The sequence below is a fragment of the Centruroides sculpturatus genome, unplaced genomic scaffold (genome assembly GCF_000671375.1).
Source record: "Centruroides sculpturatus isolate CEXI.00-Female unplaced genomic scaffold, Cexi_2.0 scaffold32, whole genome shotgun sequence".
NCBI classification, from domain to species: Eukaryota; Metazoa; Arthropoda; class Arachnida; order Scorpiones; family Buthidae; genus Centruroides; species Centruroides sculpturatus.
In genome coordinates, this window is record NW_019384445.1 from 1,186,807 (window position 1) to 1,203,034 (window position 16,228).

The window sequence follows — 16,228 nt, forward strand, 5'->3', positions numbered from 1 at the left end:
TTACTAATGACTTAATTTCAACATTTCCGAACACAGCAATAGCACTAAGAATATTACTTACATTGCCGGTTTCAGTTGCATTTGGTGAAGGGTCCTTTTCAAAGTTAAAATTATAAAAAAACTATTTAAGATCAACAACGCACCAGCAAAGATTAAGTAATTTAGCTATATTTTCAATTGAACATGAAATCTTAGACTGCTTGGATACATGAAAATTGATAGCAGATTTCGCAAACATAAAGGCAAGAGAAGTTCAATTTCTATAGATAAATATTTATATGGTTTTACACTTAAGTAAACAAAAATAACTTAGTAATAATAAATAGATTTTCTCTGTAAAGTATTTTTTTCTTTTTTCAAACCCTTGAGACAACACTAAAGAGCCTTTCTGGCAAGCTCAGCGTAGGTAATCGTAGTTAAACAGGGGGTGGCATAATCGGTATTGCACACAGGCGTTCAAACTGCTAGTGGCGCCCCTCGGTGAAACCATGATGTTTTCTCTATAATTTACTGCCTGCCCCTCTCTCTGTAGCCTTATGAATGTGCCATGCTTCTGCATATTTAATCCGTCCTTATCCTGCATCTTTTGGAACATTTTTGCTCAGTTCCATTCTATCATTATGGAATTAGGGTCTGCTATAGAATAAGTAATGTTTGGTAATCTCCTTCAGATAGGTCATACTAAGAATCAATAAAGCCATAATACATTCTTATTTGAGTTGTTATTTAACAAAGTACCTCATAGCATGCAAGGAAATCTTATCTCTCTTACATAATAAGATATACGATTAAAATTAATTTTTTCAGCATTTAGACAGCCAAACTAGAACTTTATTTTATTTCTATAGAAATTAATCATCATTTTCAACGTAATGAAAACAAAATTAATCAAATTATTTTGTTTGTAAAAACAAAAACAAAATTACTTTCAATAAATGAAAGGCTAAATTTTTCAGCTGCTGCCTAACAGATCTCAAATAGAAAAATATCTAATCTTGAATAAAGTTGCAAATCATATTTACATAAAAGATACTATTTTTGATTTTATATCTTATCTATTGATTCTTAAATATTTTACTATAATAATATATTTGTGAATGAAAAAAATTCTACTAACCTCTTCCACATACTTCGCTCAAAAGTGCAAGTTTTGGTTTTCGTGGACGATGAGGTCCTTTCTTTTGAATTTGTTCAACAGCTGTCTCATCAGTCAAGATAGCTTGTAACTTAATTAAGAAATAAAAGAAATTATTTGATTTTTTGAAGTTAATCAGTTAATTATACATTCTAAAAAACTTACTTGATCACACATAATGGCTATAACAAATATTCCAAATAGGAAGCTTTCAATAAGAAGAATAACAGAATGGATCCTAAAATTTAATTTATTTAAGTTAAAAATTAAATTAAAATTAAAATATATGAAAATTAGATTTTCCTACTTACACTCTATGTTGTTTAAAGATTATATCTAAATTACAGTCTTTGCACTCTTTTATCCATGATATCACAACAATTACAATTGCATATATGCTGGCCACACCTATTATTTATCAAAAAGTAAATATAAAAATTTATGATTAATTTTTAATACAAGTATTTTATACCAAATATAGCAAAATAACTAATTTTTCATTATACAGTAATACCTCGACTTACGCTACCCCGACTTACGTAAACCTGGAGTTACACAATTTTCAAATCTCGTTGATTCATCTTTTGTTTGAGCGCCACGCAACCCTTGATTACTCACTCCTCCCACACTATTGTTCAGCTTATGTTTGGACGTGTCGCGCAGAATCGATGCATAGCTACAATTTATTTTGTGTTATTTATTTCTGTATTTGTTATATCTATGGAGACTTGAGAGACTCTATGTGGTGATTTCTTGTAACCGTGAATGAATCAAAGGACGAGATAAGATTTATGAGAACATTTCTTAGTTTGCATACATCCAACTTGGATTTTACACAAATTGCGAAATTATACCCTGACTTACGCGGTTATTGCTCGGTCCCACCTATCGCGTAAGTTTGGGGTATTACTGTATTAATATATAATAATGACAATAAAATATATAAAAGATATAAAATATACAACAACAATATACAAAGTTTTAATAATCAGATACAGTCAACTTATGTTAATACAAATCCTTAGAAAAATAGTAGTTAGTTTGCTTTATCAAAAACTCTCATTAACAATTTTCAGGATCAAGATCAAGTAATTTAAGGAGTTAAGGCTTAACAGGCAATCAAAATGTCTAAATTATAATATTTTGAATTAATTTATTAAATAAAGTTAAATGTATTTACAAAAACAAATTAATGTTCTAAATGATTTTCAAATCAAACAAAATGAGGATTTGAAAAGACAATACAGTAAAACCTGCATTCGACAGGCACCTGTCAAAACAAACAAAAACTTCTGGCAGGCAATAGTTTATACATAGTCTTCATATAAGTTACATGTATTAAACAACCACCTGTATAACACAACCACAGGTATTGATTTTTGGTTGGAAACAACATACAACAACTGTAATAAGAGACCACTTCTGTGAATATATCTGGTTTAAACTATTGTTCGAACCCATCTCAACAATGTTTCCCTCTCCTAATATAATGAATTAGTCTAAACTCTTGTTTGAACCCACCTCGGGCATTTCTCCCGATCTTGAAATTAGATGCAGGTTTTAACGAATTAGTTTAGCTACAAAGGAAATTCATTTCAGTTTGTTCGAAAATGTCGGCAAACGAAAAAATACAAAGTGTTGTTGTTGGAAGATCGTGTTAGTTATCAAAGAAAGTGAAAATGGTTTAACACAATGGCAATTAGCGGCAAAGTTTAACTGTGGGAAAACAAAATTTATTGTACTGTAGACCTACAGTATTTTTCTTATTGGTATAAAATATTGTACATGATACAATTAATTGGTTGATCTCATCATTGATAAAATTTGTTTATTTTATTTAAGCTCATATATGGTACATGTGCAATAAATAGTTTCTGTATCAACCTACCTTATTTCCACGATATTTTTATAAAAATAATATCCAAGTAATTTTCGCACACAAAATATTCAAAAAACAATAAACACATTAATGCAAAAATCAGTTTTACAGGCGACCTTCCCTTTTCAATTTGGTGATTATCATTGATGTAATGAATTTGTATTATGAGAAGAAATAATAAAATCGTTTCATTATTAATTAATGAATTTTTCTTATTGTACTTAAGAAAATATTAAATATTTTAAAAAAATACAGTATTTTAGAGTTAAAATAAGATTAAACTAACGAAAACCAAAACTGAAGTGGTGGAGAGATATGACACCCTTCTACATTTTTTAAGGTCTACTCCAGGTCCATGTGCATTAATTTTAGAAAAGAGATGCCTCCATCAATGGCATGGCAGGCTTTACTGAACAGTGATATTTAATTTTTGATCTTTTTTAAAAATGATTACGGGAACACATGCACAGAAATTCCATTTTTCAAATTCTTCATCTTACAGTTCAATTTTATAATTGAATTTTATATGCAAATTTTTATATTCTAATTTTATATGAGTATTCTCAAATGAAACTAGAAGATCCAGCTTAAGAAAACCTGATGAAGATCCCAGAAGGAGCTGTGAAAACGTTTGATTTTATTGATTAGATGTACTTTGCATTGGTTAATGGTTCTAGAAAGTCATTTTTTTATCATTATATGCACTCACCGATATGCAAACTAGCATGTGTTTGCATAGGACTGCATCCATTTAAAAGGGTAGGTATCCTTAAACTTTAATCCCTATTTTCTGAATACAATAAAATGGTCTGCTAAAACCAGATGTTTGAATTGCTCTATAATAGAAGGTTGAATCCATCTTTGCTTACTAAGAGAAGAAAATTTATTCTTCTCAAAATGGAACATTTATTACACTTCCACTTCTTATTGTTCACTTGAAAAAGTGTAAAAAGCAACTATTATTGGAAATAGTTATTTCTTGAGGTTGTAAAAGTATTTACAGTTCAATTTAACAAATTCTGAAAAATTTTTGTTCGGTTTATTGTATGAAAATTAACAATGTGACAATGGCAAAATTCACTTTAATATGAGAATTTGCTTTATTGGTGTTTGTTTTAAGGCAAATCAGCTGTATATCTACAAGGTGGATTATTTTCTGGCTTTTAGAAATATTTAGCATATCTATGTTGCATATATGATTTTAGAAATGAAGACAAGTTTGAGGAAAAAATATTTATAAATAAAATAAGCAAAATATCTGATCAAGTTATACTCAAAAATAATTTGATATAAAAAAATTGACAATATTTAAAAAAAAAAAAGGCTGTTTAGTTGCTTTTATGATTCAGAACATTCCTAGAACTTATATTCTTAATGATAACATTTCCATAATGAAGAGTGAAAGTATATACTTAAGATAAGAATATATATCTGATGTTGGAGATTACACTTACAACACTGCTATACTTAATAACATTAGCATGAAGTCTCACTTCTGGACAGCATATTTCTTTATACAAAATCAAATGTCTGAAAGTCAAGCAGTAAAGTTTTATGTTATGAAAGAGTTTTGTTCACTATAGAGCTAGAAATAAAAGTTATAAAAATCTCTTATTAAGGTAAAGTTATTTTTTTACAGTGAATATGTCATTCTAAGTAAATTAAAATGACAAATTTGTAAAAAAAAATAACAACAAAATGCACTTCTACACATTATCATCATATTTCAATAGCTTGTACCAGCCAGCTATCATGGATAAGGAATTAGGAAGAACTACATGATTGACCTGATGACTAGTCCTGTAATATTTAATAATAAAAAGTGTGCTGCAACATTTGCATAATTGTTCAAATGTGAATCTAAAAGGTTGAAACCATAATTATAATGCATAATTATTTAAACTGTTTAAAACCCATAAATTAAACAGAAAACAGAAATTAATTTTCACAAACAGTTTTGATATCACTGAAGTCAAAACCAGAAGAAAATACCACCACACAATAACTCAAAATTTTTGTTTTGTCAGCTAAAAATGTACAAATGTTATGAGGAAGTATCAAAATGTTATGTACAAAAGAACAATTCATACAAAAATTAAAGACACCTACATATATAAATTTTTCTAACTTCATAACCGATGAATGAATTGATTACTATAAATTTTACAGAAAATGTCAAACATTATATTATCATAGAAAATGGTAGAATGTTTCAGTTTCTCCACAAAAGATATTTTATTTTTTGATAAAATATTTGACATCATTTCTGAACATAACCTTATTGGAAATGTTTCTAAGAAATAAAAAAAAAAAGATACAAGTAACTAATGTTAGAAAACACTTTACTTCTAATTAGAAAATTTCCAAATTTATCAATTATTTTACTTTATACAGAAATGTATGTTCATAATAAGAGGATTGATAGGATAAGACAATGCAACATATGGATGATCTGTCAAGAGAGCACCTTTGAGAAGGGCTTTCTATAAGAAACTGACCCTATTTACTTGTTACATGTGAAGAAAACCTTGAAAACTCCATGCAACTAGCCTGTTGGTCAAGAACAAATCCATGACAAACTACCAGTGTTCAGTGGTTTTATCCATTCAGACATTGATGGGTGTTGGTTCAATCTGATGTGTATGTAAAAAGTTCAATAAATTCTTGAAATAAATTACAGCATCTAAACATATAAAGCAACATTTTTAGATTCTGTTTAAAAATTCTTTACATTTGATTGAAAAACAAATTTTTGTCTTTATTATCTTTATAATTTACAAACAAAACAGAGCTACTTATAAGTGTTAATATCTCTATTAGTCTAGTGTGAACTTCTGATGTGTGGATGGTTTTTAGTACTTCATTTATAGAATTAGTTTCTGAAGATATTCAGGAGTTTAAATAAATACTGTAAGCATAAATTCCTACAAATTTATATTAAATAGAAGAATATCTTAATTTAATTTAAAACTTAAAAATAAATGAGATACTTACCAACATAGAGCAAAAATTGAATGAAATATTTCTGATTAAATTCTCCAACACAATTGTTTATCCTAGAAAATAATTTGTAATAAAACTAATATATATATAATTTTATAAAAACACATTTAAAATTAGTTTATGCTGGCTCTCCACTTAACATGATCACGCATCACCACGTCAACCAGCATCTGATGATCCAGAGATGATGCAATCGCTGCCTATGTGACTACACACTTTGTATGAAATGGAATGTGATTTGCAATGAATTATGGGAATTTTTTAAAATAGCAGCAAAACTTTCAACTTAAAATAAAGTTTTATATTTTTCAATTTAATTTTGTATTTAATTTTTTAAATCTAACATTTGCTATTTTTTTTGCATCTTTTCGTAATTTCCACACAATGCTGTTGTAATGCTAAGGATGATGGGTAAAAATATGATGTCATGTACACTTAAAATTATGGGTGCTGCATGCTGATTGGCTGTGACAGAATCACTACACAAAAACATGCATTGTCCCAGTACTCCGTTGCCAAAGTACTTGAAAGTATTTCTTAAAACACATTGTAAAAAATACAAATAATAAAGACTTATATAAATAAAAATACTCTTGTAGTCTTGTTGTTCTTTTCACAATCACAGAAAACATGATCCACATTATTTGTATAAGTTCTTATTAACTATTTTTTACAATATGTTTTAAAAAATATATTTCATCCTGGATTTTTTACAATTTTCCTTTACTTAAAGGTAATTTTACTGTTGCACAAACAGTGACGAACATGACTGAATTGCCTCAAAACTGCACTAAGTGGAAAGCCAGCATTACAGTATGTATATTACCAAGGACAATGATGATCCATTCTTCTGATACATCGTTGGCATACACGACAGTGATGGGCTCTTGGAGGACGATATGTCTCACAACGTGAACAAACTGTCCAATCCTCCTAAAATTAATTTTTTTTTATTAAAAAATTTAATTCATTTACAAAAAATTGTAACATAAAAAATTTGAAAATTAAAAAAACAAATTATAAAACTTACTTCATATAATCAAATAACTGTTAAATTTATGTTAACTTTCTTCTGAAAAATCTGTAGCTTTATTCCTTATATTATTAATATTTCAAAATGAAAATTTACCATTAATTAACAGAGTTCAGGAAATGCAGGAGACATTTCCTAAACCTGTTAATTAAACTCTGACAGACTGTTTAAGTCAATACCATAAAGTGGAGTTACTTTGTGTCTGCTGGAGAAATTTTGCATCACACTAGAACAACTTACTCTGAATATGGTGGGTTTATATCAATTTCAAAAAGTGACAGGGTAAAATTGTGACACATAATTTTCATAGTAAAACTTATTGTTTTACTATGAAAATTATGTGACAACTATGAAAATTATGTGACAATTATAAACTCTGTGATTCTGTGTGTAAAGAAATGTTAAATATTCCTAAAATGGCAACTAATGATATATTTGGTCCAATAATCTGGTAATTAACATTAAAAATATATGAAAAGTGTCACAAAATAACCATAGGTTTATGGTATTAAAAACTAGCCTTGTTAAATTTATAACAGATATTATTCAATTTGTAATAAATAAACTCTCAAATTATCTTTCTTAATATGTATAGTTCTAAATTTTTTATTCCAAAATCATATTTTTCTTTCATATAAATTTTAAAATATTGCCAATTTTTCTCTTCTCAAATAATTGATAAATTCTGATATACTTAATTAAAATTACTGTATTTTAAGTTTTTGTCTTAACAATTTTAAATATTATTATTATGTTTTTAACTATTATTAATAGTTATAAATAAAATTCATAGCAGATTTTAAAGAAATATTTACTAAAAATTTTTCATTCTATATTTATGTTTTAAATCATTTTAATACTCAAATTTAAAAATGTAGAAATATTACCAATGTACAGTACATTCCAGTATGCATCAGTTTTAGCCACAATCAAAGCACCTTGAACAGTTTAATAACCTTTTACTGAAACATCTGGCAACCTAACAAGATGGCAGAAGTAAAGAGTGCTATATTAACATTTGAAGACTTATTTTTGTCAAACTAACTTTGAATTAATATAGATAAATAGTAAAATATGTTAATATAAAATATAGAAGATACAAAATGTCTTCATTTCCACCCTTTCCAAAACCAGGAACTAACAGTCTTCCTTAGCAGACAAAACCTTTTATTGTAGGCTACGACTCTGCTACAATATGCAAAACAGTTAAAAATGTTCACTAATGATAAGTCATAAAATCTTGTAAAAATTGTATACTTAATTTAAAAATGACAGACAGCACATTTACAATATATATAAAAATACAGAATCTTCTGTATTTTTTATATATATTGTAAATATTCCATCTGCCATTTTTAAATTAATTAAATATGTTAATAGTATATTGCCATATTGTTTCATCAGAACTCACTATAGCCACAGTCTAATGAGTACAATGTGCATCAGATGCTGCACCAATAAACTCATCAGTGAACATTGGAACACATTTTAATACATTATGTACACTGATGTGTCGTTTGATGGATACTGAAATGTTCCCAATAATTTAGTCTAAACCAATTTTTTGATGTATTATATTGTGAACAAAGAATTGGTGCATACCGGAACAATATACAAATAATCCTTCAAAAAACCTTTAACTGGCGTGAAGTGTGTTCAATTCTTGACGCTAACGTTTTCGGAAGGACCCAGGAGGGATCCAAAAATGTTAGCGTCAACAATTGAACATACTTCGTGCCGGTTAAAGGTTTTTTCAAAGGATTATTTGTATTACATTGCTATATTTGCTCAGATTTAAATTTATAAAAAGTAAACATTGTAATTTAAATTACTTAATTTACATCATATGTGTTTACCTTTTGAAGTGGAACTCTATTTCCAATATGCATATCAGAAAAGTCTAGATTATTGTGTGGTAATGGAACAATTCCTGGGTCTGAAAAAACTGCTCGAATGTGTGCCATTACAAGAAGAAAAACAACAATGTTGAAACAAAGGACATTGAAAGCACCCCATAAACTGTAAGAAAAATAAATTATTTTTATAAGTTACAGATATATTTTATTGTTTTGAAAATTACTCATTAAAAAGTAATCACAACATAAAAATAACATTACTTATAGTAATAAAGTAAACAATATCATCTAGTAATATAGCATATGTTTTATTTCACTTCTATTTTAATATAAACTATAGTAATTAAAATCATTAATATGTCATTATTAATAAGACGTAAAACTTTCTATAATCTAAAAGACAAGATTGAAACAATATTGAGTTATCATTTAGTTAATATACAGGGTGGGGCAGAGAAAAGGGATATTATAAAAACTCAATAGCTCAGTAAAGTGGTTTATTTAAAAAATACAAATATATCAACTTAATGGTAATAAATAAAAGCATTTTATGTTTTTGAAAACTACATCTTTAAGATGACCTCTGTCTCTGAGCAGATATTCCTCTAGTCTTGAGTGCATATCAATCATTACACACAGCAACATTTTCAATGGAATTCTCACTATTCCATCTCAATTTTTGAGTTTGAGATCAGCAATATTGTGCAGGAGGTTAATGTACACTTTGATTTTCTAATATCCCCATAAAAAAATAAATGAAATAAAAATCACACAGCAACAAATCGGGTGATCTTGTGGGTCAAGAAATGTCACCATTCTTGGAAACATGACTTGGAAACAACTATCCTACAGCAGTAAAGGATAGTCTGGCTGTGTGAGCTGTTGCTGCATCTTGTTGAAACCATGTCTGCTCATTAACAAGAAGAAATATGGTTAATTCTTGCATCAGAAACATCAAACTGCAAGGCTGTGTGCAGAGATCTGTGGACTAAGTTCAATGGTGGCTCTCATATTTGTGATATTTTCTGGTATATGTAAAATTCTTGCTGTATCCAGAGGCTTTTTTTTAGTGTAGACAGTTTCCTCAGAGCTCTTAATCCATGTCATAATGGCATGTCTAGATGACACAAGATTATTTCAATGAATGTTGAACTGGTAACAAAATAACTGTTGAGTGGCCACAATACAATCATTATTTTTATAATATGACTCAATGGTAAACACACATTGTGTACATGTCCACTAGTTCATGATTATAAATGCTATACTCTTGACAACACAGCATTGGTAAGCAAGCTTGCACTATCCATGAATAACCAGAAAAATCAACTGTGAAAATCTCTTATTTCTCTGCGCTACTCTGTATAATTTACTTTAAATTCTAAACAAGTTTGGTCAAGCCGATCTGTGAGTCTGAGGGTTTACAGGGCATAAATTTTTGAGTTAAACATATTTTTACATTAGAGGATGAAAAAAATAATTTATTGCTAGTTATAACGGAAATAGAGAGGATGTCAAATTTTACACATCCACAAGGTAGGAAGGAAGAAAGACAAATCATCGTCCGTTTGTTAATTAGTCAACGTGCATGTGCTAATTAGTCATCATAACGAGTGAACGACCTGTTGGCTCAGTGTCAATGACGATCGTATAAAAACGATCGTCACGGGAAGTTCAGGGTGATTATCCCCTCAGTGCAACCGTCCCTCCGTGCGATCATCTGGAAGGTCTGAGTACAGTGTCTCCCATCCAGGTCCTGTCCGAGGAGAAGCCAGTACAAGACATAAGCCTGTGACAGCCAGCCAGCTTCCATAGTCCAGAATGATTGTTGTATACAACAATCATTCTGGACTATCCAACATAAGGTATACCTGATTGCCAATATAACTCTCTCACTCTAGAGCCTTTGTAAATTCTCTCCCACGGCATAGTGACTAGTTAGATCACCATTATAGATAGATTTGTGTTATCCACATTTAAGCATTAAGTCTAACTTCCTTATGTATACTCCTGTAAATTAATTTTAGTTATAGAATAAACCTTTATTTTGTTATTTGTTAAACCTGTCTCCTGTCTATCCGAGGAAACCTGTTGACTTACTGACGCACTCCCCACTCGTTTTGCCCTCCTAGCTATCTGAACGACTCCGAGATCGGGCTTCACCAGCCTGTGCAGATTAAGTGGTCAGTACCAGATTAACCCCTGACCACTGCTTATCTCACACGATCTGATAGCACATTCCACAAAAGTGAATTAGATATTAATTTTGTTTAAAATAAATTTTATAAATTCTTGAAATCAAGTAGTTGTTGCACATGCATGTGGACATGTGAAATAAATGGATTGAATGGAATATAACACTTAGGTAATGAAAGTGAAGTCATTGTGCATGTGTGTGGACATCTGACAGATGGACAAAAGTCCTAACATAAGCACTTCACCACTGTAGTGGAGTGTGCTAAAAAATACACCTACACAAGGTTTATATCTATTATCTGATATGATCAAGCCATCTAAAGCAAAAACATTTTACAAGAATACATTTTATTTTCTATGTATTAATGCAGAGTAAATTATTTAAATTCTAATTCTAATTTCATGAGATTAAATTCACTGTGTCTTTACTAATTATTTTTCTAGTTTTAAAAATTGAATTTTCAAGATGAGTCAGTCTAGGCATTTGTTTGATTCATCTTTTAATCAAAAAAAGTTCATGCAATTGTACATTTAGGTAAACCTGGCTCAAGTGAATAAATTCAAAACTTGGTTAGCTCGTGATGATGATATTTGTTCAACTTGTTGCATCACATTTGCTGAACTTCATTTAATAATATGATGGAATTAAAGCATTTACAAGGCATGCCAATTACAAGAAGCATGAAAAAAAAAGTGCATTACATTTAACTTCTCTGGTCATTGTATTGGCCAACAAAACAGTTTCCAAAGATGATGACTCTGGATGATATGATGGGATTGTTCTTTGAGTAAAAGGGAATTAGCTGTAATTTCTTTGAGGATAGTGTTGCAATATTAACTATATTTGAAATAAGATTACAAATTTTGTAGTACACAATAAAAGCATGCACATCCACACATAAATGGAAAATTTTCAGGTTTATTTCAAAAGATTAATTCTTTTCCATTTTTAAGCTTGAGGTTTATTAATTAATGAGTGTACTGTACTCAAAGTAAATTGTTAATTTTTCTAAACTAAAATAAACTTTAGAAACTATTCAAAAGAATCAGAATTGGGAGTTTTGGCAAAATTGAAATCGAAATTTGGAGAAATTTTGGTATTGTCCCATCACTAGTGATTATCTACCTTCTTTGATCACCTTGGTATGGTGCACCAGTATGTAGTACCATTGAACACTGCTGTTACCAGACAGTATTACATGTCAGTTCTTGACACTCTTCAGCAACAGCTTTGAAGAAAAGACCACATTATCATGATGGATTTGCAATCCATGCAGATGCATGTCCTGTATGGATGGCAAATCCACCATGATAATGTGAGGCCTCATGTGGCAGGTATTTTAATGGAATATTTAGCCCAAAAAAATATCTCATGTTCCACATCCATCTTACAGCACTGATCTTGTGCCATGTGACTTTTTTTGTTTCCTGCACTCAAAGCACAGTCGTATGGACACCAATTTCTAAACTATGCAGTTGTGCTAAAGCAATCAGAGGTGATTCTGAAAATGTTGTCCAAAAACAGCTTCCACCATATGTTTGAAGACTGGCAAAAATGTATGCACAAGTACAGTTTTAAGGAACCAAGTCCGAGCATTAATTTTATTTACTTTTATATTTGCTTTTTATTCTATTTTTGTTTGGGGCTTATGTTTTGTTAGGACGAAGGTTTCCTCACCATTCACCTTAGAAACTTAAAAATAGAAGAGAAACCAACTCACCAATGAGAGAAAAGCGCCATAGTTAAAAATCGCGCACACTTGTGCTCCAGCGCGAAGAAAAGTAAGTCCGCACCGAGAAAAAGGGGGGAGACCCCACAAGCACAATTTAGGAAACTTGCTAAACCTTAAAAGAATAAAACATCCCGAAAATTGTCAAAAAGAATAATGTAAAAGGTTAGCAAATATTGTTGGAAAATAGGCTGCCAGACAAACAAAAAAAGTTTGTTAGCAAATAAGTATGTAAATGAGGGGAGTGATCGCTATCAGAATTGTGATGTCACCTCACAGTATAAAGTCCGAACCTCAAGTGAAGACAAGCGAGGTGAGCTTCTGTTAGCAACGGGCGTGGTGAGCTTCATAGCAGCAAACAAGAGAGAGATGTCCGATAGGATAAAGTAGTTCCAAAGGCGATTTTGAAGTTATTCGATTTGTGGATCGAAGATTAAAGAAAGTCTTAAGAGTTGAGAAAAAAGGTTCTTAGTATATTGACGTGACGATTAGGACCTTTAATTCATAAGAATTATTGTACATAAATTAAGTCTTTGATTTTGTCAAATTCCAAAGGGGAATAGAGTTAAGTTAGAAATTAGATTGATTTGAGTTTTGTTGGGTTGATTCTTATTGATTTTCATTGAATAAATTGTTGTTGATTTTTACTAAATTTTGTATATAGTTATTATTAGAATTATTTATTAAATATTTGATTTTGTTATTGACAAACTTTGTCATTATTTAATTTGGTGCACACTAATGCGAATCCGCGTAAAGTACCTGTTAGGGAACAGCTATTTCCGGGACACAGTCATGTTGATAATCGTTGGAAAAGTCAGAAAAATAATATAGTACTTTACACAGTCTGTGGGGATTACTTTGAAAAGAACCATGTGCATGTTAACCAACAATAAATACTAAGAAAAAAAATCAGTCATAGTCTTTCTTGAACAGCCCTTGAAACTTTTGAAAATGTCTCTGGATCTCTTAAATAAAATAAAATTAACACAGTTTATATAAAATTTTTATTATGAAAATGGAATATATACAAACAAGAAAACAGAACTTTCAATCATATAAACATGCAGATAAACATACAGTATACAGTTTTTTTTATATGCTCCAGGTTGTAATTTAAAATCACTGTCTTTAGAATGCACACTACAAAGAAAAGATGCTTTTGAAGGTTTAAAGTTTCTCTTTCTTACAGCAATAATCATTTTTTTTTTTTTGTGTAAATCAGGTTTGTCAATGGAAATCTGCAAGACAAATTAGTCAGATAAACTAATCTTAATCTAACTGGAATTTTTACATGTTTAGATTATAAAATGTTAAACAAGTTTAAGTTGTGAAACTAGTTAACACATTAAGTGCCACAATAGAAAGGTGTAAAATATCACATCATGGGCCATGCTCTTTTTTATGAACAAAATAGCACAAAAATTATGGTCATTTAATATAATTTTGTCTTCATTGTTGAAAAATATTTTTTCTTGATTTTTAGGTGTTGTGGAATTGCAACAATGGCCTAAATGATTTTTTCTGATCATGTTATGCCGTCTTTTATGCTCATCAGGTTCTAAATTCAACAGAACTTCTACCACATAAATGCATAAAATCTATGTTGCATAAATTGACTGATATAAATCTAAAATAGAATAATCATTAAAATAATATACTTACTGTTTTTGTTCACTAAAAGAAAATAAAGATTGTTTTTTGAATATTTGTTAGAAAAAAGTTAGAAAATCAAATTTTGCATATTTCTTATATTTTATAAGGGAAAATTTTAAATTTCTATTAGCATTCTATCATTAAAAAAATTTACTGGGTCTTGAGTAATTTCCATATCCACAGGCCATGCTTTAACAAGTTCCATTGAATTCACTCGACTAGCATGTTGCTCCGAAGTAACACAGCACAATTTCAATGTACTGTACAGTGTATATTGCATATTTGCAACATATAGTGCTTAACGTGTTAAAAACTTTGTAGTATAAACAGAATCAGTTCAGCTGAACTAGTTTAAAGTACTATCAAGTCATTTAAGTTTTATAAAGTTCTCTAAAGTTTACCTTTCTTACTGCTAATGCTAGGACATCTAAATACTAAAAATCATATAAATTTATAATTTTTATAACTATTTATATGGTTTTTAGTGCCTAGATGTCCTAGCTTTATTTATTGTACAACTATCTCAATAGAACTATATTTTCTGCCATTAGTCTGTTGCTTCAAAGATTTATTCACAGTTTTAGGATAATTTTGGGACAATTTGGTTAAAAAATTTTACTCTATTCTATGTATATTTTGGTTATAGTTATAGTATATACACATTATTTATTTTACTAATCTCATTTGTATTTATGGCTGTTTGAGGCAATAACAAACTTGGATTTAAACTCATTCAACTTTAAATATGGTTATCTGTGAATAAGTGTTTCATAGTCAGGGCCACTGAGAACTTTTCATGCAGAACAGATAGCCCTCTACTCCTTAGACAGCCCTTTTTGCTATTTTGTTTTGAACAGAAGAAATTTGTAGAATGATCCTTTATTTAAAAAAGAAGTCAGAAAGATTTTATTTTCTGTTAGTAAAAATAACATTAATTTTATGGAAGTATAGGCTTCACCTCATACCTCCATAAAACACCCCAGGCTCCTTTCAGAGTTCAGAGTATGGTACCACCCTATGAGCACCTCTGCCCCCCAAAAATGACTTGGTTTTTTAATTTTGCCAGAGTCAGGAGTCGGAGTCGGCCTACTAAAATTATTGGGAGTCGGAGTCAAGTGTTTTTTACCGACTCCACAGCCCTTGCACTTGTAAGCACTACATGATATTACCACTGTTCTTAGTTCATAATATAACCTCAATCAACTATATAAAAATATAGTCCAAAATATAAAAAATAAGCAACAAATTCAACAAAAGAACAAGCTTTTAGATATTGGTAATTGCCAGAAATTAATCATCAAATAGTACATCGTATCACAAAGAAATACTAATCAAAAAAATTCATAAATTTCATCTTAAAAAAATATCAATTTATTACAAAAGTCATCAACTAAGTTCTTTAATAAATGAAATTTTAGAAATGGCTCAAAATGAAGTTCAAATAGTTCATTAAATTACACTTAATTATTAATGAATATCTGAAAAGACTAAGTATCAGAACAATTTAACAGTGTCATAATATTTTGATGATGATATATTACTACACTTATGAAGGCATTTCATTTGTCCTCCGATCTTCAAATGACATCTGAATGGAAGTAATTTAATTAAAGAGGTTGTTATAGTATATATTTAATAAAGATTAACATTAATTCTTCAATTTTATTATTATCAAATAAAATCAAATCTTAACAATTTGTCAATTTATCTTAAATTATTTAATCATTGCTATTATTAATA

The 16,228-nt window shown here is 29.5% G+C and overlaps 1 protein-coding gene across 1 annotated transcript in view; it reads right to left on the minus strand.

The window, feature by feature from the left end:
- LOC111620362 (palmitoyltransferase ZDHHC7-like) overlaps positions 1–16,228 on the minus strand; it is a 35,210-nt gene that overhangs the window by 4,327 nt on the left and 14,655 nt on the right. Inside the window, exons 2-7 of the mRNA XM_023362288.1 lie at positions 8,907–9,069; positions 6,844–6,950; positions 6,009–6,070; positions 1,447–1,543; positions 1,301–1,373; positions 1,118–1,226 (exon numbers count right to left, since the gene is read on the minus strand). Coding sequence (XP_023218056.1) covers positions 1,118–1,226; positions 1,301–1,373; positions 1,447–1,543; positions 6,009–6,070; positions 6,844–6,950; positions 8,907–9,069 — 611 coding nt within the window. The remainder of the gene's footprint in view (positions 1–1,117; positions 1,227–1,300; positions 1,374–1,446; positions 1,544–6,008; positions 6,071–6,843; positions 6,951–8,906; positions 9,070–16,228) is intronic.